Source organism: Ptychodera flava, chromosome 2 (genome assembly GCF_041260155.1).
Source record: "Ptychodera flava strain L36383 chromosome 2, AS_Pfla_20210202, whole genome shotgun sequence".
NCBI lineage: Eukaryota > Metazoa > Hemichordata > Enteropneusta > Ptychoderidae > Ptychodera > Ptychodera flava.
Window position 1 is genome coordinate 936,287 of NC_091929.1, and position 24,390 is coordinate 960,676.

General features: G+C 37.8%; 1 protein-coding gene across 4 annotated transcripts in view; it reads right to left on the minus strand.

The window, feature by feature from the left end:
• The window catches only part of LOC139151178 (tubulin--tyrosine ligase-like protein 12), an 86,285-nt gene that overhangs the window by 57,693 nt on the left and 4,202 nt on the right, over window positions 1-24,390 (minus strand). For all 4 annotated transcript variants that reach the window (XM_070723799.1, XM_070723775.1, XM_070723791.1 and 1 more), the window contains exon 2: window positions 12,790-12,977. In XM_070723799.1, the coding sequence (XP_070579900.1) occupies window positions 12,790-12,808 (19 nt within the window). In that variant the 5' untranslated portion in view covers window positions 12,809-12,977. The remainder of the gene's footprint in view (window positions 1-12,789; window positions 12,978-24,390) is intronic.

The window sequence follows — 24,390 nt, forward strand, 5'->3', positions numbered from 1 at the left end:
TCCATTGTACATTCTTTTTCCCCCACTCTCCCACCTTTTCTTTTTGTCAAACCTTCTATGGCTGATTTTTTATTGACATTTGGATTTGGATTTTTTTTCAAAATCTGCTGGAATGCCCCCCCCAAGGATATAAAATGGTCAATCCCTTTGTATTGACCATCGTTGCGTGAGATATATAATGACCAGATGACAGGAAGTGTGTCAACTATTTACAACCTTGATACTCTTTAACATTGAAAATTTTAGAATATATTTGTTGGAAACCAAAACTGCTAAAATCACCTCAGCTATGTTTTCTCAGACTAATGATTTTTTACCACATTTCAACACCAAATACAGTTTAACCATATCAAATGCTTACTAATTACCACATTAAATACTCTTAGTTCCAGTATGTATAAAATTACCAAAAAAATCTTAAAAATACAAAATGAAAGATATCCCTGAATTTACAAAGATATCCCTTTTTGACAGTTTCTCAAAGTTACCCCGAAAATTCAAAATTCCAGATTTCAACCTAACCTGTATACTAAATATCAAAGCAATCAGACTGGCAAATTTTGAGAAACAAATTTTTTGATCAAAATGAGAAAAATTGCCCCCAAAATACAAGGTTTCATGGTTTCATCCTAATTTCAATATCTTATTAACATATACTCTAGGAACCAGTACACTAAATATGAAAGCTACAAGATCAGTAGTTTCAGGAGAAAAAAATTTTTGACCAAACAAAGGGGCAAAAATTGCCCCAAAATAAAAAAATTGCCAGTTTCAACCTAACTTATACAATACATTATATTGAGATAAATCTTAGATAGCTGTATATCAAATATCAAAGCTATCAGATCAGTTGATCAGTTGTTTTTGGATAAAAAAATTTTTGACCAAAAATCGGGAAAACTGCCTTAAAATTACAATTATGATAACATCAATACAATTTGTACAAACTTGACTGAGGGCATCCTGAGGAACATGAATACTAAGTTTCAGAGTGACCAGACAAGCGATTTTAGAAAACCCTTAAAAAATAAACATGCAAATATAACCCTAACTTGTGCACACATAATTTAGAATACCTAAAGGAATCAGCATACTAAATTTCAACCAAATCTGACCAATGCTTACTGAGTTTTAGCCATCTGCTGGATTTTTTCTTTTTCCCCTCATTTGCATATTTTTTGGCATTGACACGTTTGTTTGAACAAATTCACATCTTCACCCCTAATGCACCTGTACACCAAATACTAAGACTGCAGCTGGCACAAGATCACTAATTCACTTCCGGGTTCGTTACCCACGAAGATAGTTCGGAAGAAAAATAGTGCAGACCTTGAAGTTTTGATATCTGCATGGATGCTTGTTTAGTTTGAACTTTAACGTGAAGAATTTTCGTAAAGATATTTTTCTGCTTGAATCAAAATGCAGACTGTTGTGAACAAGTCATCGTTGATGACACAGTCCCCACTTATTCATGGGTACTTTGATGACCAGTCCTCAGAGAGGATAGAGTCCTCTTCAAAAAATGGGTCTATGTATGATAAAAAATTCTGCAATACAGATGGGGCAAGAAATACATATGCGCATACTAATGAGGTACAAGATGTGACATCTTAAGGTCTAATATCCTATCAGAATTGGAGGGTATAGAACTTGTGGTTACTGAGTTATGCATATATATGTATAATCAAGGTCAAATGGTCATAAGGTCACGTGACATTTTGAAAAAAAATTGTATTGCTAATTAATACCTATATGCCAAAAATCAGCACTCTAGCTCTATTCCCTTGCCCAGAATTAGATGTGTGCATAATTAATGAGGTAAAGCGTGTGTTGTCATAAGGTCTCCCACCCTACTAAATATAAAGGACACAGCACTTGTGGTTACGTATTTATCGCTTAAACGTATATTTCAGGTCAACGGTCATCGAGGTCACATGACATTTGGTCAAAAAATTTCTATCCTATAGTTATCCCTATATACCAAAAATCAGACATCCAGCTCTATGGGTTTGCTCAGAATTAGATGTACGCATAATTAATGAGGTACAGTATGAAGCATCATAAGGTCTCCCATCATACCATATATGAAGGGTGTAGCACTTGTGGTTACTGAGTTATGGACAAATATGTATACTTGAGGTCAAAGTTCACCGAGGTCATGTGACATTTTGTCAAAAAAATTGTGTTGCTAAGTTATCGCTATATACCAAAAATAAGACCTCTAGCTCTATTGACTCGCTCAAAATTAGATATGCGCATAATTAATGAGGTACAATATGTGGCGTCATAAGGTGTCCTATCATACCATATATGAAGGGTGTAGCACTTGTGGTTACTGAGTTATGGACAAATATGTATATTTAAGGTCAAAGGTCACCGAGGTCACGTGACATTTTGTCAAAAAAATTGTATTGCTAAGTTATCCCTATATACCAAAAATCAGACCTCTAGCTCTATTGGCTTGCTCAAAATTAGATATGCGCATAATTAATGAGGTACAATATGTGGCGTCATAAGCTGTCCCATCATACCATATATGAAGGGTGTAGCACTTGTGGTTACTGAGTTATGGACAAATATGTATATTTAAGGTCAAAGGTCACCGAGGTCACGTGACATTTTGTCAAAATATCTGAGATATCTGCGTGAACAGATGGACTCACGGATGGACTAACGGACGGACATGACCCAATCTATAAGCCCCCTGGACTTCATCCGTGGGGACTAAAAACTGTGTCACTGCATCCTTTTTGCAATATGAATATACGATGAGAAACTAAATTTTTATTTTTCTTGGCCTTATACATGGGAGTCCATGGACTGCCTTATACATGGGAGTCTATGGACTGCCTTTACATGGGAGTCTATGGAGACTGCCTTATACATGGGAGTCTATGGAGGTGAAAACTAAAAAGTCCTCTAACACGGCCAAATTTGATCGCATTGTGAAACAAATCGACGTGCATCTGTATGGTGTAGGGTACTATCCTTGTGCAAAGTTTGAAAGAAATTGACCTGGGCATGTCTGAGATATCTGCGTGAACGGACGGACGGACGCACGGACGCACACACGCACGGACACGACCAAACCTATAAGTCCCCCCGGATGGTGTCCGTGGGGACTAATAATGGCTGAAGCATTTGGTGGTAATATGAGGAGTTCTAGGGCCAATAGAAATCATAACAATAAGCCTGAATTTTGTCAAAAACACCACTGAGGGCGCTATTTTCATCGCTATCTCAAAATTTCTGTGGACTTGCCCACACGAAAAATTAATCAGTAGTCAAGCTGACATTGACCTAACACCTGTTACGAGGATTCGTGCCGCTGAAGGTTTTAAATAGGAAAATCGAGCTCAACGCTACTGTGGTGGCCTATGGGAAATGAATTAGTGGTCTTGTGCCAGCTGTTGTGGTTGAGAAATTTTTGATCTGGACAAACTAACAGACATACATACATACATACATACACAGACGCCATTTTGCCACCTTATAAGAATACCTCCCATTTGCATATATACATATGCATATATGGGAGCTAACGATTAATTGTGCAATATTCTGTCATAATCTCAAACAGTTGTGTAACCACTCTGTCAACACACATTTTAGTCTGGCTCAGACAACCAAACCTGCTTTGATGCCCGGCCTTTGGCCTGAAGTACTTTAAAATATAAATCGTGTACCTTCACAGATCATTCAGAAAACTCCCTTTGTATGGTGATGGCAGCGATCAAAAATTCTACGTGAGAGAGATGAAGGAAATCAGGAAAGGAGTAATCGAAATGAATTGTAAATATCTTGGTTGCCTCAGCTTCGCTTCATGGTCCAATTGTTTGTCAAAGTGCTCTTGGAGAACACAGAATCAAGTTTATCATGAAACAAGTCATCGTTGATGACACAGTCCCCACTTGTTAATGGGTACTTTGATTACATGTCCTCAGAGAGGATAGAGTCCTCTTCATTAATTAGGTCTGTGATAAAATACTTTGATACAGATGGCACTCAATGGCCAAGAATGAGTTCCATGGTGATGAAAACATAAAACCAAAGTAGGCCACCATCCTAAAGTTCATAAAATGAGTCTACTAGGAATTAATCAACAGGATGTTGCAAAACATTTTTGCATACAATCCTAACACTTAACAGATTATCACTTGTACCATATTTAATAAAGTTTGATGCAGTATTTACAACACTATGAGATCAACATCTGTATAAAGTTTCATCACATTTGACGTTGTATTAATTTGTGGCTATATCACCCTAATGAGGAAAGTTCATTACTTATGCAATTACAAATTAATTAAAATGACACTGATAAATGTCTTTTTCAATGTTAAAGCAATGTGAGCTTAACATGTGTACAAAGTTTCATGAATTTGATGCAGTATTTCTTGACATATCAACCTATTTACGAAACTTCAATAATTGACATGTTACTGCTACATGACGTGAAACAAATTGAGGAGCATATGTATGAAATAGGTCAATGTCCTTGTACAACTTTGAATGATACTGGTGGCAATATGTCTGAGTTATGGCTCTGTACATAAGAAAATTGTAACAAATTCACCGCCATGCAGCGATATTTGATCTTACTGTTTAAAAAGTCAACAAGTATATGTACGACATAAGTCAATGTACATATACCAACTTTGAATAAGATCAGTTGAGACTTGCCAGAGTTATGGCTCTCGACATGAAACAACCATAACAAATTGCTACCATGTGGCCATATTGGACCATCTCGTGAAACCAATCGACATACATATGTATAAATAAGTCAATGTCCTTGTACCAACTTTGAATAAATTTGCTTGATACATGTCTGAGTTATGGTTCCGGACATGAAAAAATCGGAAAAAATGGCCACACGGCGGCCATATTGCATTGTATCACAAACAAATCAATGTGCATATGTATGACATAGGTCGATGTCCCTGTTAAATAAAATCGGTTGAGACGTGCCCAAGTTTTGGCTAAGGACACGAAAAAATTGTAACCAATATGGCTGCCATGCAGCCATATTGGATCATATCATGAAACAAATTGACGTACATATGTATGACATAAGTCAATGTCCTTGTACCAACTTTGAATAAAATGGGTTGAGATATGCCTGACTTATGGCTCTGTACATGAAAAAATCGTTAGAAAATGGCTGCCTGGCGGCCATATTGGATTGTATCACAAAACAAATTGACGTGCATATCTATGACATTGTTCAATGTCCTTGTACCAACTTTGAATAAAATCGGTTGAGATATGCCTGACTTATGGCTCTGTACATGAAAAAATCGTTACAAAATGGCCGCCTGGCGGCCATATTGGATCGTATCACAAAACAAATTGACGTGCATATCTATGACATTGGTCAATGTCCTTGTACCAACTTTGAATAAAATCGATTGAAACATGTCTGAGTTATGGCTCTGTACATGAAAAAATCATTAGAAAATGGCCGCCTGGCGGCCATATTGGATCGTATCACAAAACAAATTGACGTGCATATCTATGACATTGGTCAATGTCCTTGTACTAACTTTGAATAAAATCGGTTGAAACGTGTCTGAGTTATGGCTCTGTACATGAAAAAATCGTTACAAAATGGCCGCCTGGCGGCCATATTGGATTGTATCATAAAACAAATTGACGTGCATATCTATGACATTGGTCAATGTCCTTGTACCAACTTTGAATAAAATCGGTTGAAACGTGTCTGAGTTATGGCTCTGTACATGCAAAAATCGTAATAAAATGGCTGCCTGGCGGCCATATTGGATCGTATCACAAAACAAATTGCACGCACACACGCACGCACGCATGCACGGACACACACACGCACGGACACGACCAAACCTATAAGTCCCCCCGGACGGTGTCCATGGGGACTAAGAAGTGTGAAGTTTTGGATTTTACAGCCAAAATGAGGGCCTGAAGTAGTTGATAGTGATTCATACAATGCTGGCAAACCTGTAGTGACTGCAATCTTATCAATGACGTAATCCGATTGGTGAATGGCTTAATCGTGGAAATAATATTACGGTATAGCGTAGGAAATTTTGGAAACGACCCTGGTAATATAAGAAATACTTATGTGTATGTCTGAGTACACCATATAGCATAGATATTGCCCGGGATACACGTATCATGAAGGAGATAAAGGCTAGTGTTTTGAGAATAACTGTCTTATATACATGTTGAGATGTTATTACCAATTTTATTCTTGAAAGCAGCCAGTCAATTCCAAGGAATTGTTCAATCAAGCCATCGTCCAATGAATGACATTGACTTCTTGAAGGCAGTCAGTCCGTCGTCATTCAATGAATGATAAAACGACTTCTTGAAGGCAGTCAGTTCGTCATCCAATGCATTACAGAATGACCTCTTGAAGGCAGTCAGTCCGTCATCCAATGAAAGATAAAATGACTTCTTGAAGGCAGTCAGTCCGTCATGAATTACAGAATGACTTCTCAGGGCTCGAAATTAACATTTTATCCTGGTAGTCATTTTGACCACCACATTTTAAATTCGGTGGTCATTTTAAGGAAACTGGTGGTCAATATTTTTGAACTGAATCATATTAATTATTAGGCTTTTTGTATTCATGAAAAGAGAGGTCAATGTTATGGTGGAAGTCTTTGAACAAGGCTGTACCCAAAATGTATAATACCTAAAAAATAAAAACTGATTTTTCCAACAACTTCTCATCTACTGACTCGTGCTTTATTGGAACCCAAATAACATGCAAATAGGTGGCACAATTCGTTCATGTTGTTGAAAAGTTATTTTTTTCAATCAAATCTTGATGATAACAAATACAAATTTATGTAACAGCAACCAGTATCTACAGAAATATCTAGTGCAACCACCACGAGTTACTCATCGTCACTTGAACTATCTTCCCTCTGACCGTACGGTAAAATGTAAGAACGACGACGACGTTGACCGCTACGAAACCATCGTTCAATGGCACGTCTCGTCCGTCGAGAGCAATCCTTATCAGATCAGACAAGGTGTCTGTGTTCAACGTTGCACGCCAATCAGATTTTATTCAGCCCATCACGGAGAAACCTCTTTCACATTCGCTCGTATGTATTGGGATCAATAGTACGATCTTGATGATTAGAAGAATGCTATGAAATTCAGCAAAGTTCTGTCGAAGTAATCATTGCCAGATATCTAAAAAACGGAGCCTTGGGTCCACATTAATGATTCCGGAAACGACAGGTTTTAGCCCTGTCCATACGAGAGCAACATCGTCCTCGCTGAAGTCAGGTTGACGTCGAAGCAAATCGCGGAAGTGTGTGACTAGGGTATTTATTTGAGCTACACCACAAGTGCGCAGTGTGTTGCGATCCTGGGGCCAATTACTAGGGTCAAACACTTTCGTTGCGTCTAAGATCGGGTTGTCATCGAAAGAACAGAAACGCGTGTTAATTTGGTCAATGCATGCATTGATAAGCATGACCTTTGAAAGTTCTGGGTCGGCATTTTGATCACGTCCTCGTTGAGTTTCATGCCACCATTGGCTGCCAGTACTTCATTAAATTCTGTCTCGGACGGCCCTGGATTTTCGGCTAGTACGCAAAAGTTGTCAATAGCCTGTTGTATGCCATTCTTGACACTTTGCAGAGAAGTGTCATTTCTTTGAAAGAGAAGCGACAGACGGCCAAGATTTCTGTATACATCGAGCAATATGTACATGGACTTTATGAAGCAAAGCCATGGTCCTTCAAATTTGCCAGGAAGCCTTTAGCTTTATTTTTTGAGTCGTTTGTATGGTCGCTACTGGGAGTAACAATGTCCTGTATGTGTGTTACGATAGGGAGCCAGTCTCTGATAATTGCCTCAATGGCACGTTTGTGATGATCAATCCATCGTGTGCCTAGTACATTACTCGGTTTCAGCACCTTTATCATGTATCATGTGCATTTCCGGCTTCTTTCAGTGCGGCAAAGTTACGCGGTGAATTATTATAAAATTTGAAAATATGAATGAGAAAATCTTCAATTTTTAAGTAGCTTGGTGACTGTTTCATGGCAGATTTCAAACAAAGTTTCATTCTATGAGCCGTGCAGTGAATACCTACTAAATGATTGATATCCTGACGCACTCGCATAGTCACACCGGACCGTGCCCCAACCATCACTGACGCACCGTCAGTGGCCATGCCTACTAAATTTTGCTTCCACTCATCATTTGCCATATTCATTTCTGTTTGAAATGCCCTATCTATTGCATCGATTATTGCCACGGCCGTACCGCGTTCCATCGCTTGAAGACTCAAGAATTTAGTTACTGGGCGACTGTCTTGCAATATTCGTACATACACGATTTCTTCTTCTACTACTGAGCGATCAGTTGAGGAATCATTGAGAACAGAGTAGAATTTACAATCTTGTATAGCGGATACGACGTCTTCTCTAACTGTCTGAGTGATGACATTTATAAACAGAGCAGCTTGTTTGTCATTTCTGTACGTCTGGCCTATTTTTACATTATTGCATTCCTGTAGCAACAGAAGTCCCGGGAAATCGCTAAACAGTTTCTCATTCTTTGCAATGTAATATGCCGTTTTAAAAAGAACTTCAAGCTGTACCATCAGTTTTTGGTCCATGTTAATGATGTGTGACACGATTGGACGTGGATTTGAACTTCTTTCGATGACCGACTTTTCATATGCTGGTTTATGACAAGAGCTGGTCTCATATTTCTGGAGTGTTCCAACCCGGAAATTAGAACAGCTAGTAAAAGTGGACTCGCCTTTCGGACAGATAGTGCAAAACATCGCATTTCTCAGGCTGTCATATTTTAGCCAGGACTCTCTCCCAACAAGCCAAGTCTTGCTAAATTTTCTTGTAACTTGAATCTTTTTGAGAACATGTCCATCATCGCCAGTATTGGGTCGTTTGGATGTGCCACTGTCTGCACGTGCCCCACTATTGTCGTCGTTGCCAACCACGGTGTCTGCGCCTTCACCTTTTTCTGATCTGCCAGACTTTGGAATGAGCAGAAAATGGTTCAATATTCATCTTGTCAATCTTGCAATCGTATTTTTATACTTGCCAGAGCTCCAAAGTGATCGCTGCATTGTCTAATGTTTTGTAATGATAAGTAGCAGGATTTTGAAATCATTTTTTTTCTATGCGAGAAATATTTGCATGAATGTTGCAAAATGAAATTTAGTTTATTGGTACCTGTGAAGGCCCTGCGCCACAAAAAGGAACTAAACGTTATGTGTATCAATTTCTCCATGGCCGATTGCAATGTTGAATTGATGAAACGGTACCCTCGCCATCAGACAAACCGGCAACCGCTGTAATGCTAAATTTTTTCCATGGTGGTCAAAATGACCACCAGTTAGAATTTGGAGGTCAAGCGTGGAAAAATGGTGGTTATTTGACACAAGACCACCGCTAATTTTGAGCCCTGCTTCTTGAAGGCAGTCAGTCCGTCATCCAATGAATGATAAAACGACTTCTTGAAGGCAGTCAATCTGTCATCCAATGAATTACAGAAAGACTTCTTGAAGGCAGTCAGTCAGGTCATCCAATGAATTACAGAATGACTTCTTGAAGGCAGTCAGTCCGTCATCCAATGAATGACAGAATGACTTCTTGAAGGCAGTCAGTCTGTCATCCAATGAATTACAGAATGACTTCTTGAAGGCAGTCAGTCCGTCATCCAATGAATTACAGAATGACTTCTTGAAGGCAGTCAGTCTGTCATCCAATGAATGACAGAATGACTTCTTGAAGGCAGTCAGTCTGTCATCCAATGAATTACAGAATGACTTCTTGAAGGCAGTCAGTCCGTCATCCAATGAATGACAGAATGACTTCTTGAAGGCAGTCAGTCCGTCATCCAATGAATGACAGAATGACTTCTTGAAGGCAATCAGTCCGTCATCCGATGCATTACAGAATGACTTCTTGAAGGCAATCAGTCCGTCATCCAATGAAAGATAAAACGACTTCTTGAAGGCAGTCAGGTTTAAGGTTCAAGGTTTGTTTATTGCATTTCAAGGCCTCCGGCCCATCTGCAGAGGAGTTACACGTCAAAAATGCAAATAAATTAAAACTTTCAAATTTACAATACAAAAATAAACCAATCCGTAATTAACAATTTCTATATCAAGGATTGTCTACATTTAACTTAGAAAGTAATTCTTTTCGCAACTGACAAGCTTTAAACAGAAAAATACCAAGCTTACGCAATACACGTTCATCGGTAGAACGTAATAAACGCTGAAACTTACATATATTTGGATGAATACAGATATCTTCAGGTAAGTACAATGATCTGATATTATGATAAGTGGGACATTCCAACAAAAAATGAAACTCATCTTCGACTTTGTTAGAATTACACATTTCACAAAATCTTTCAGTTGAAACTAAATCCACATGTCTACAATGAATTACAGAATGACTTCTTGAAGGCAGTCAGTCAGGTCATCTAATGAATTACAGAATGACTTCTTGAAGGAAGTCAGTCCATCATCCAATGAATTACAGAATGACTTCTTGAAGGCAGTCAGTCCGTCATCCAATGAATTACAGAATGACTTCTTGAAGGCAGTCAGTCTGTCATCCAATGAATTAGAGAAAGATTTCTTGAAGGAAGTCAGTCCGTCATCCAATGAATTACAGAATGACTTCTTGAAGGCAGTCAGTCTGTCATCCAATGAGTTACAGAGTGACTTCTTGAAGGCAGTCAGTCTGTCATCCAATGAATTACAGAGTGACTTCTTGAAGGCAGTCAGTCTGTCATCCAATGAAGGATAAAATGACTTCTTGAAGGCAGACAGTCAGGTCATCCAATGAATTACAGAATGACTTCTTGAAGGCAGTCAGTCCGTCATCCAATGAATTACAGAGTGACTTCTTGAAGGCAGTCAATCTGTCATCCAATGAATTACAGAAAGACTTCTTGAAGGCAGTCAGTCTGTCATCAAATGAAGGATAAAATGACTTCTTGAAGGCAGACAGTCAGGTCATCCAATGCATTACAGAATGACTTCTTGAAGGCATTCAGTCCGTCATCCAATGAATTATAGAATGACTTCTTGAAGGCAGTCAGTCTGTCATCCAATGAAAGATAAAACGACTTCTTGAAGGCAGTCAGTCTGTCATCCGATGAATTACAGAAAGACTTCTTGAAGGCAGTCAGTCAGGTCATCCAATGAATTACAGAATGACTTCTTGAAGGCAGTCAGTCAGGTCATCCAATGAATTACAGAATGACTTCTTGAAGGAAGTCAGTCCGTCATCCAATGAATTACAGAATGACTTCTTGAAGGCAGTCAGTCCGTCATCCAATGAATTACAGAATGACTTCTTGAAGGCAGTCAGTCCTTCATCCAATGAATTACAGAGTGACTTCTTGAAGGCAGTCAGTCTGTCATCCAATGAATTAGAGAAAGACTTCTTGAAGGAAGTCAGTCCGTCATCCAATGAATTACAGAATGACTTCTTGAAGGCAGTCAGTCCGTCATCCAATGAATTACAGAATGACTTCTTGAAGGCAGTCAGTCTGTCATCCAATGAATTACAGAAAGACTTCTTGAAGGCAGTCAGTCTGTCATCCAATGAATTACAGAAAGACTTCTTGAAGGCAGTCAGTCTGTTATGCAATGAATTACAGAAAGACTTCTTGAAGGCAGTCAGTCTGTCATCCAATGAAAGATAAAATGACTTTTTGAAGGCAGACAGTCAGGTCATCCAATGAATTACAGAATGACTTCTTGAAGGCAGTCAGTCTGTCATCCAATGAATGACAGAATGACTTCTTGAAGACAGTCAGTCCGTCATCCAATGAATTACAGAATGACTTCTTGAAGGCAGTCAGTCTGTCATCCAATGAATTACAGAGTGACTTCTTGAAGGCAGTCAGTCTGTCATCCAATGAATTACAGAAAGACTTCTTGAAGGCAGTCAGTCTGTTATCCAATGAATTACAGAAAGACTTCTTGAAGGCAGTCAGTCTGTCATCCAATGAAAGATAAAATGACTTCTTGAAGGCAGACAGTCAGGTCATCCAATGAATTACAGAATGACTTCTTGAAGGCAGTCAGTCCGTCATCCAATGAATGACAGAATGACTTCTTGAAGGCAGTCAGTCCGTCATCCAATGAATTACAGAATGACTTCTTGAAGGCAGTCAGTCTGTCATCCAATGAATTACACAATGACTTCTTGAAGGCAGTCAGTCAGGTCATCCAATGAGTTACAGAATGACTTCTTGAAGGCAGTCAGTCAGGTCATCCAATGAATAAAAGAATGACGTTTTCCTCTATTGGTTTACAGCTGTTAAGTCTTCATATAACATTGTTAGTTTGTTAAGGAATTGTTCATTGACCAATAACAGATTGTTTTCCGTCTGGTCTGTGAGTCTACTTGTCTACTTGTTCATGAGGCTTTTTCATGATAAACAGTTGTCTTCCTGCCAGCATGCCAACTATCGTCAAGCTTCTTTGCTATTATCCACTATTATCATTGCCATATTTATTAATGTTTATTGTGAGCAATGTATACTTTCAATGGGGTACTGTCACAGTCCCTGTGTAATTAAAAGTGTAGTGGACCAAAGGCTAATTTGCACAGATTGATTTGTCATATCTTGACACTTCCATGGTCAGTGAATCATACATAACTCAGAAAGTATTTTATGACTATTCTCGTCAGTGGAACTTTCAGCAATTCCTAAATCAGATTCAAATTGGCAACCTACCATGTGAACTGTCTTTGCAAAGAAGTCAGCCTTCAAAGATTTCTTACTTACTTTGATGGATCATCTGCATCTAAGCCATTCTCATTTGACACCACAACTTTCAATGGAACCACTTCCGGGTTCCCAGGTTGGCATTGTACATCTTCACTACCATCATCATTATCATTATCTTTGTTGTCTTCTAACTCTTCCTCAGCTATGGCCTGTACCATCATAAACATTCTACCAGCATCATATACCTATATAATGTATGTACATTAAAGAGACAAAGTTGGCCATTTTTCATGAAGTTTGTTTGATGCAAGATACTACTTATATTGTTTGACATGTTGAAAGATATTGAATGAATGGGTGACCATGCATATATTTGACCCAGGTTATACCGGTAGACACAATACATGAAACTATCGTGAAAATGAATTAATGGTCATGACTATTAATTCATTTTTGCAAATGTTTCATTTGTCTAAAACCGAGGTCGAATATATGCATGGTCACCCATTCATTCAGTAATTTCAACATGTCAAACAATATAAGTAGTATCAAACAAAATTCATGAAAAACGGCCGACTTTGTCCCTTTTAAATAGTGTTGTAAACCACATCAAGTTTTCAAATATTGCAAAACTAGTATTGAGAATAGCTTGCATTGTGTACAGGCACAATTGTAAATTGTCCTATGACAGGACGGCTCACTACCTGGTCATTTTACTTTCATATTGAAAAAATTAGGGAAGGAATTTTATTGGTAAAACAGCTGACATATGTACACCCAAGTTACTACACCATCAACACACCAAATACCAAGCTGAAAAGTGCAGCGATTTGCGAGTTTTTGATGTTGATGGACATACTGTACGTACATACGTACATACATACATACATACAAACAGACGCCATTGACTTCAGCTTAAACGATAACCTCACATTGGTATACCAAATGTGAGCTAAAAACACAATTGTCTTAATTCATAAACTTTTACTCAATTTATAGTATCTATGTTTACAAATGAAAAGGAAGGGAATTCTGTTGCGTAATTTTTTCATATTTATTGTATTTGATGTTTATGTAAAATCCAGAGTCACTTGTACTGAACTGTATCATACAGCCATGGTGGGAAATAGCTGAAATTTTTCATAGTGTGCAACACTTTTATGCAGTGAAAAGCATCACTGTAAACAATCATCCAGAATAAAGTAATGTGATACTGCAAACACTGCAATAGTTGAGTGTAGATCCCCTTTGATCTTCTGTACATATCACTATAGGAAGTTCACTAATTTACAATGGGTGCTCTTGAAACTGATGAAGTTATTGAATTATTATGATGGACTAATGTGGATAGTTTCGCATAAAAAATCAACATATGAAGAAAACTTGAAAGACTATGATTCCAAAATATTTACTATTTAATAATGATTTCTGGGGATCGATTTATATCACACGTTTTTGTTCAGAGTAAATCTTAATAAGTTAATAGCACTCTTTCTATCCAAAATACATGAACATAAAATGATGTAAGATGTTACCATAACACTGATCCTGCAGATTGTCAAGGGGTATGTTAAAAACAAATGACATTTTATTATTACGTGCATTAAAAGAGCAAACTAAAGCATGACTTGCGATACAATAGTGTTTTCAGTCTCAAGTACAAACACACTGATGCATTTTTATTTGGGTCCATATTATATCCCCTTTGTTTTTTCTTTTATTCTTATTGCCATCAGAAGCAGAATCTTGATTTCATGATTATAAATGTTTTTCAGAGAACTTGTCAAAGCATCCCTCCTTGAAGATATCAAAGAATCTGGTCCTTGCAATTTCAGTTGAGCATTCATTTAACAGTTTTACCCCACACGTTTGGCAGAGGTTGTAACCCCAGTATAAACAACAACATCAACATTTTCAGCATCAAATGCTGATCCAACTACCAGATTGCCAAACAAATACCTGGCAGCACCACAAGAACAGCCCACTTGTAATTTATATTGATACAGGGTTATCTGTGCTTCAGCTGTCTGTAGGGGAATGCAAGAGATCCTGGCCCTACAACCAACCAGGCCCACTGCAAAGTTGTCTCCTTTACACACAAAGCCCAACAGCAAACTAAGATATGATTTATTCTATTGCAGATTTAAATCTCATTTGTATATACCCGGTACATGTATCACATTTTGATCATCCCTATGAACCTGTAAAATAAAGGGGTTGGAGGCAGCACTAGCTACCATCAACGTACATCTCCAGGATTACCACAGTCAGACTTTTGTAGGCAATCATGTTGATACATGTTGCAAGGTTTGTTAGCAATATGTTCATGTACATTCAGGATCTTACATAAAATTCATTGACATTTCTCTCCATATTGTAGAAGTAAAACACTATAACACAGTAATGATACATTTTTTGTACAGTTTATGCATGGATAATGTGGAAAAATGTCTGTATTTATAAATGTTAATGGAGAATTTATTTTACAGTAATATAGAGAAAAAGTACAGATTCACTCAGACTGAACTAGTAAGATGTTTGATACAAATGTATGCTCTTCTCACATTTTTTCAGTAAACTACTTATAGAACCAAGTCTGTTTTATCATTTCAGGCAAAAAATGTAACCATTCTCTGTGACAGCATTGTCACAAACACATAGAAAGTTTGTGCAGATTTTCTACCACAGGCCAGGAGTATAGTGTCAAAACACCAACCCCTTTTCTCACATTTCGCTACATGCCACAACATTTAATTTTAGATATATTTGTTTTCAGCTCCATAGTTACCATGGATTCTTTCAATCATTGTTCAACAGTTTTCTTTTCAATTTCTTGAATGGCTATTTACTTTCGTTGTATTCTTTTGTTGTATACAGGTTTTTACTATGTTTTTAACTCTAGTCCAGTTGAATTTGGATGTTCTACTAATTCAACCTCAGTACAACAGCTGTTTGTATGAACTAGAGAAACCAGATAAGTATATTTTGCGTGCTAATATGGTGCATTCAGTATCTAGTTAAGCAATAACCCCCGCTGCAGGAGGGTATACACGAGATTTTGGTTCAATACGCGACATATAGCACGAGTCGATAGGCGAATGCTATATGGAACGTATTGTACCAAAATCGAGTGGACACCCGACTGCGGAGGGGGTTATAGCTATTATATTATATCAACTTGTGTTTCTTTGTTGTCCTACTTGGATATTTTCACCACTTTAAGCTCCAAATGCAGAAAACGCACGTCTGAGAGATCGAACATTGGAAATTCTGTGCCCGAGATTGAGCATTTTTATAAGTTGGGATTACATACACGCACACAGTATCGTACGATAAATACGCACCACGTTCATCAGCATTGCATTTTATTTGCATGCAACACCAACACTATACTTATCAAAATATACCTGCTGCAGAGACAGAAAACGGGTCAAGAGTTCAAATAAAAAGAAAAAGTAACAATTTTTTCGTAAGTTTACATAAGTACAATAGCCCTGGCTTTTTTTGACGTACTAAAAATAGATTTGTCTCATTTCTGTACCGCATACGCCTATCGACCGTTGCGGCATTCAGAAGTGGAACAGTGAAGTTACAGGATCTATTTTTGAAGGATAGTTTGGGCGTTAATTGTAATTTAGCTGATTGTTCACTTATTAGAAGTGATAAGAAGCTATATACAGTGTATTACGGTATGTTTTCAGGGTTTTGAACAAGCACATCTGACACACAGAACAAAAATACTCAACAAATAGCAATAATTTACACAGTTGGACTTTATTGAAAATTTGAAATACCATTTATGAATATGATATACGGCATGTTTAATAATAATGTAACAATAATAAATTCCTTTGTATATAATTGTTTTAATGTGTTTTTATTCCAGGCTTAAGTGTGTCAAGACTGATGGCTCACTACAGAATGGTGTTTCCAAAGAAAAGTGTGTTTCCAAAACTTCATATGCCAGAAAGCCATGTGTTGGGAAGCGTCCAAAATATGAAAAGAGGGTTGTGATTTCTTTCAGAACAGGGCATAGAGTCTATTCACCATGTGCTAAATGACTCAATGAGAAATTACCAGCGCATGCCAGGTGATGCAGCCAAAAAGGTTGAAATGATGGTAAAAAACCACCATATCAAAACACACCCATCACATGTTGTTCCTGAGGTGACAAGACGTGGTCCATACAAAAATAAGAGTAAATGAATTGCTTTGCATCACAAGCTGTAATGTTTTGAAACTGTAAATTAAATCTGTATAAAACGTACATTTTATGTTGTCGTGTGAGTTATTGCCATTTCAGTTCATAAAATATGGAACTGAGGAACATAAGCACTCTATGATGTCAAAGGTCATGCTGACATGTCTTAGATCAAACATGTGCATATTATACTTCAATAGCCAAATAACATTAGTTGTCAGATGATATTACGTACTTCCAGAATAACTTTTGTTTTCATTTTAGCATGGTGCCATCCAGAAGCAAAGAGAAAGGCTAAGAAACGAAAAGAAACTGAAAGAGGGAGGAAAATACCTTAAATAAAAGATGCTAACACATTGCACTCACGTCAAGAAAGTTTTGATGTTGCGAAATCTACCGAATTTAAAAAGATCAAGTGCAAATATTGTTTAGCGAAATTTCCCTCAAAGATAACACTGAAAATGCACCTGCAAGTGGTTCATCCTAAAGAGCTAATGAAAGTCTCACGATCATTTCCTGGCTCAAGAACATTAATAGCAAGTCAAAAACCTGGAGCGCTATTCACGTGTGCCATGTGTCAACACTTCTACAGTGGTGTTTAAATGGATAAAAGACACACATGCACTTGGTCCACTCCAATAGTGGAGTGAAATTTCTTCAGTTGGGAGATGTGTAACAAACTGTGTTTTGTCCGTAAAATGATCTTTTGATGCACAGGAAAACCCAACATATGCCAAGCGACCACTCAGAAAATCACAGAAATCAGTGTGGGAGACAGAATGTGACGCTAGCAGTGAAAATGAATTCAGCAATGAATGTAATTCCAATGATGGCAGCAATTGAAGATCACCATAATGAATTCACCAATGAATTCTATTGACGGCACCAATGAAGATCAGCAACATGAATTTATCAATCAATGTGAATTCCAATGATAGCAGCAATGAAGATCAGCACAATGAATTTACCAATGAATGTCATTCCAATGACAGCAGCAATGAAGATCAGCAAAATGAATTTACCAATGAATGTAATTCCAATGATAGCAGCAATGAAGATCAGCAAAATGAATTTACCAATGAATGTAATTCCAATGATAGCAGCAATGAAGATCAGCAAAATGAATTCATCAATGAATGTAATTCCAATGATGGCAGCAATGAAGATCAGCAAGATGAATTCACCTGGCAATGAATGTTATTCCGATGACGGCAGCACTGACAATCAGCAAGATGAATATACCAATGAATGTTATTCCGATAATAGCTATGATGATGAGGTGCATCTAGATACCGTGCACAAAATGCATTGTCTGTAAACAGGAACTTGCACTTGCCCAGTTCCGGCAACTGTTTCCCTTTAAGGGAGTATGCCATTTCGGCCGTTCTCTTTCAAAATCACAATAAAAATTGGGGTCAAAGTGTGAATTTTGGTATCAGAGAAACAAATTACCCATTGCCAAGATTTACAGATATTTGAAATTCAAAATGGCCACCATATCCTTATGTTAACCCTTTGGATAAAAATAAAATGTTGATGTTCAAAAAACAAGATGGTGAAAATTTTCCTTGCTCCAAGAATTTCAAAATGGACCCCGTAAATGGTAGACGGCAGAAAAGAATTGTAAAAGTTTTAGAGTCCAAATATCTGTCCTTGAGAGGCATTATTCCGTAATTACATATTCTGGATAAAACTCTGCAACAACTGACATGTCTTAGATCAAACACAGCATATTATACTTCAATAGCCAAATAGCATTTGTAATGATGACTGCGATAACACGTGTGTCACATCAGCTCCTCCAAATCTCTCAAAATTTACGTTGAGGATTTGCGTATGGAGTGGTACTCTCCCTTAAAAGGTGCGTTTACTCGTCAAGATACTTTCCACTGCTGATATATCTTGGTGTGATCAACATTTGTAACAAATCTCATCAAATTGTGTGTAGTCGTTTTTAATGTATATCCGTTTTTTTCTAAAATCATTAATTATGCAAATGAGCAAAAAGTATGCAAGCCACACCCACCAAAAACTAATCAGTTCTTGCCATTTGCTAACTGAATATATGTATCAGATTTGATTCTGATCTGATAAGCCGTTTTTGAGATATCAGACCAACAGACAGACAGACAGACAGACAGACATTGCTGCGACATATGCTCATGTGTGTAAACACGTGAGCAAAAAATCCATCACTGAAATCTTACATCCGTTATGACAAGTTACTGTGTACCGATGGTCAGGGCGTCAAGACGGTTTACAAGTTTAACGAAGACAACGGTCAAGTTCAGCAAGTCAGCCATATTTCACGGTAGGAACGTGGCCAAGGTCCAAGCAAGTCAACTATTTCTTTTTTGTTATGGAACATTAGAGGCTTAAAAGTTAATTTAAATAATTCAGAGTTTATTCATTTTTGTTCAAAATATGATATTGTTGGTTTGACTGAGACTTTCTGTACTTCCTCAGACCATGTAGACTTTTTAAAATCACATATTGTTTTCACTTTTCCCGCCACGCGTCGCCTTAGCAGAGGTCGGCCTAGCGGTGGCACTGCTCTGTATGTGAAGAAAACCATCGCTGACAAAGTTCAAAAAGTACAAACATGGTTAAATAATGCTGTCTTTCTTAAGTTTGATATGGATTTATTTCCATTCCATAGTGATGTATTATTTGGTTGTTGTTATTTACGACCTGATTCTATTTTAGACAATTTTGAAGATTTAGAAAATCAACTCATCGACCTTTCTAGTTTAAATCCTGATTGTAATCTCATTCTTGGCGGTGATTTCAATGCGAGAACGGGGTCACAGGACGACTTCATTTCTGATGACACAACAGATCACCTGCCTTTGGATGATTCAATGTACATGCCATCTCATTTTCACATTCCACGACTTTCAAAAGACCAGGTTGTCAACGAAGCAGAAGAAGCTTTACTGGACATCTGTCGCAATTTTGATTTACATATTCTAAATGGTCGGACAGTCAATGACATACCAGGAAATATTACATGTATTACACCAAATGGAAGCAGTGTGGTTGATTACATGCTTTTGCCATCAGAAATGTTTTGTTTTGTAAGTTCTTTTCAAGTTCTTTCAAGAATAGAATCTGATCATTTTCCGATCAGCTGTGAATTACCCACTGTTCAGGGTTTTACATCACTTTTAACTTTTGAGAGTCCCTGGGACTCCTGGTGTTAGAAAATGGGAGTCCTACATCAAAATATGGGGGTCCCAATTTATTTCACAAAATGTTTTATAGTTTATCAATGCCATGGTGTTCACTGTGTTCAATTAGTATTAATTTGCATACACAGAGACAACAAGGTTCCATATTGTACATGGAGGGCAGATCGTCCATGTAGCCGACACGAACACGAAGTGTCTGTTACCGGCTACCGAAAACTATGAAAAATAGTAAAGAATGAGCTACAAAATCACGATCAGTTTAAGTTGCAGGTAGAATAATAAGTCTGTGCCTTTGTATAAAATACTATAAAAATAGTAGAAAGTGAAAAACCAGCTGAAAGTTAGTTGAGGAGACCTTAACTGCATATCATTTGCATCTCATTGTCGGCTACATGGACTGTGTGCCACATGGAGGGGTAACTATTGTGCAACACATGCACACAACTATAGGGCATATTCAACTGACTCTGTATAGTTTGAACCGCCAGTATAATTATAATGAAGAGCTGAAGACAAAAACACATTTCATTGACCTTTTTATCGATTAATTTTGGTGTTTGCAACTTACATTAGTTTAATTCACGTACACGTGTGTAACTACCTGTGGCTTATCGAATCACGGACTCGTACTACCATACATATAAGTCAATCCGTTCGCCAAGTTTGATCACGTATTTTGACAAGCACGCCACAAAATCCGCCACGAAACAGAAAGAAACCACTGAGTATTGAGAAAAAAGTTTCATGTCCGGTTTATTTCAGTTAAAAAAATGCGTAACACGTAGGAAATGTCTCGTAATGTCAACAGTTCAGAACAACTACATTTCATTTACAAACCGGGTCGACTGTTATGGCCGTCTCGCTTCAGGACGGCCGGAGGTCAAATATCAACAGTTTAAAGGGGCTTTTTGGCAGTCAAACGCTTGAAAATTCACAAAATACACTTCAATTTAACCGAATCCTTACAAATTTCTCAATCTTGCATGTTTTGGACTTCGAAAACCTTAACCTCGGGTTCCATGTCGAGAGTTAGGCATCACACAGTGCCGCCATCTTGGCCGCCGATACGTTCGAAGTTCACTATCGCGATCGATTTGGTCACCAAATCGCGTCATTTTTCCATAAAATATTCTCAAAAAACTGTAAAATCTATCATTTCTATCACCCAGAGGGCAGTAGCTTGGCAAAATATAGTTGTCTTCCGTGTCTACGGCATGGTAAAGCTTTCAAAACGTACGTACGTGTTTCGTTAATTGCACTGTGGCCGTATCCGCGTACGGGTGAAACTGCAGACCTGATTAAATATTCATGAAAACCGCTGACCTCTTTTGAAGAAAGTTCACATAAATTACTGGAATTTTCGATTGTTACGCTGCATGATGTCATTATTTTAGTCCTTATATGGTACTAAACTGGGTTCAAAGGGTCAGGAATACCCTCCTTCTGGCTGAGTTCGGCAATGCATAGCTAAGTTAGGCATAAGCATAGAACGCAATCACTGTCGGTTTATATACCGACGTGGCGCTGAGAGCGAGAATGCCGTGTCGGTTTATAAACCGACGCGGCACTTTAAGGTTAAAGTACGGGGTCGGTAAGGTTTACTGGGATGTGTTTTACGTGTTCAGCAGCTTCGCAAGGTGTACACCAGCAACAGATATTGCTGCGTGCCAAGGGACGCGTGGTTTAGTTTTTGAGGGGTCCTGCGTCCGGTTTTATGCGTAAAGGACGCAGAAATGCGCGTCATGTAAAACCCTGCACTGTTCATGAGCACAGTCAACGTCAGTCTTCTATTGTCAGTAGTGGTTCACATTCTGTACGTTTTCGTATGTCACCCTCATGTCATCAGTCCTTTAAAGAAAACATGTCTTGCCCGTTTGTAAAAAATCTTTTGAATGAGTCTATTACATCCCTTCCTAACACTAGCTTTGCTATCTCAAAGATTATCGAGGCTATACAAGTTGCAGGCGCCGATGGGCGTCAGCTGAGTACTAGTAATCCTCGCAATGATTTCAAACAGCCTCCATGGTTTGATGTGTCATGTCAACAAGCCAAACGTAATGTGTATCACAACTTGAAATTATTTAGACAGTTTGGCACAATGGATCTACTTGAAAATTATAAAGCAGCAAAGAAATCTTTCAAACAGAACTGTAAGGCTAGTAAGTTAAATTATCAAAATTCCATTAGAAACCGTCTGCTAGAGGCGTCACACAACTTGGGAGAATTCTTGAAAGTTTTGAATGATGTTATTGGTAGAAGGGGAAACCCTGGCAATGACATTAGTATCCAGACTTGGTATGACTATTTTAGTACTTTGTACAAAGATTGCTACGATGTCAATTCAGGTGATGTTGAATTTTTACGTTCAATAGAAGATGAAATCAACCAATTTTCCTCGAGTGATGACTCGGAAGATGGTATCAGCAATATTCTTAATGATCCTATTTCAGAGAGTGAAGTATTGTCTTGTCTAAAAAGACTTAAATCTGGTAAAGCTCCTGGGCCAGATGGGATACCCAATGAATTTTATAGCTGCTCTGCGGCAATAATTTTACCTGTACTTGTAGAATTATTTAACTTTATTTTTGACTCTGGAATTTTTCCTAGTGAATGGTCAAGCGCAATTGTAATTCCACTATTCAAAAAGGGTTCAAAACATGACGTCAATAACTACAGGGGTATTTCCCTCCTTAATTCACTGGGGAAGATTTTCACATCAATTTTAAATGAACGGCTTGTCAAATGGTCTGATATTTCAAACATTCCCTCAGATTGCCAAGCCGGTTTCCGTAAAAAACACAGTACTACAGATAATATATTTGTTCTTCACGCCATTGTACAGAAATATTTAAGTATAAGATGAGGAAAACTGTACTACCTTTTTGTAGATTTTTCGAAGGCGTTTGATCGAGTGAACCATAGTCTGTTATTGTATAAGCTTAAGATGCTGTGAATCAAAGGTAAAATGTATTGTATTTTATATTTTATGTACAGTGACATCAAATCATGTGTCAGAGCAGGCAATATCACATCAGAGTACTTTGACTGCCCAGCTGGTGTCAGACAAGGGTGCATTTTAAGTCCGGTATTGTTTAATTTTTTCATTGATGAATTGAATTCTATGCTCATGTCATCTGGTAAACTTGGTATCCAATTAACAAAAGATCTGTATGACCTCTTCGCTCTACTTTATGCCGACGATGTAGCCATTTTCGCAGATTCTGCCAGGAATTAAATCTTCATGTTGTCCCCCATACATGGAAGACATCTACAATTATTCCAGTTCCAAAGAAGCCCAACCCAAAGCAGCTGAATGACTATCGTCCCATTGCCTTAACATCAATTCTGAGCAAGTGTATGGAAGGTATTGTACGGAAGCATTTGCTTTGTAATGTGGCTGATAAGTTAGATCCGTTTCAGTTTGCGTACAAAGCTAATAGAGGGGTTGAAGACGCATCTATCACTCTTTTTAATTTACTTTCTCAACATTTAGAATCCGCAAATGCATACATTCGTATTCTTTTTATAGACTTTTCAAGCGCTTTCAACACCATTGAACCATATGTTCTCCTTAGACGTCTTATCAATATGAATGTCGATGCCAACATAATTCTCTGGATCAGTGATTTTCTTAGAGAAAGACCACAACAGGTATGTGTAAATGGCTACATGTCAGAGGAAATTGTACTGAATGTTGGTGCACCACAAGGTTGCGTGCTATCACCTACTCTATTTTCTATTTACACAGATCACATGAGGTGCAATACTGCAATATCTTGTTTTCAAATTTGCTGATGACATGGCTCTTGTTGGGCTACTCAAAAAGGAAGATTCTCTTTCTGAATATTTCCATAATGTTGAAATTTTAAAGAACTGGTGTATAGATAGCTATTTAGATATGAATATTAGTAAACAAAAGAGCTTGTCATTGGTTGTAAAGTTTGCCCAGATTTTACTCCTGTCACAATCAACGATGAATCTGTTGAAGTCGTTTCATGTTTCAAATACTTAGGTTCATTTCTAGATGAAAAACTCACATTTGATGAAAATACTGACTATATAGCGAAAAAGTCCCAACAAAGATTATACCTTCTCAGGAAACTCAAATCGTTCAATGTGAGTCAAAATATCTTACAAATGGTGTACAGATCCCTCATTGAGAGTGTTTTAACCTATAATATCATTTTGTGGTATGGAAATTTGACTGTCAGAAACAGAAGTAAGCTTTCTCGTATTGTGAGGATGGCAGAAATAATTATTGGCTGT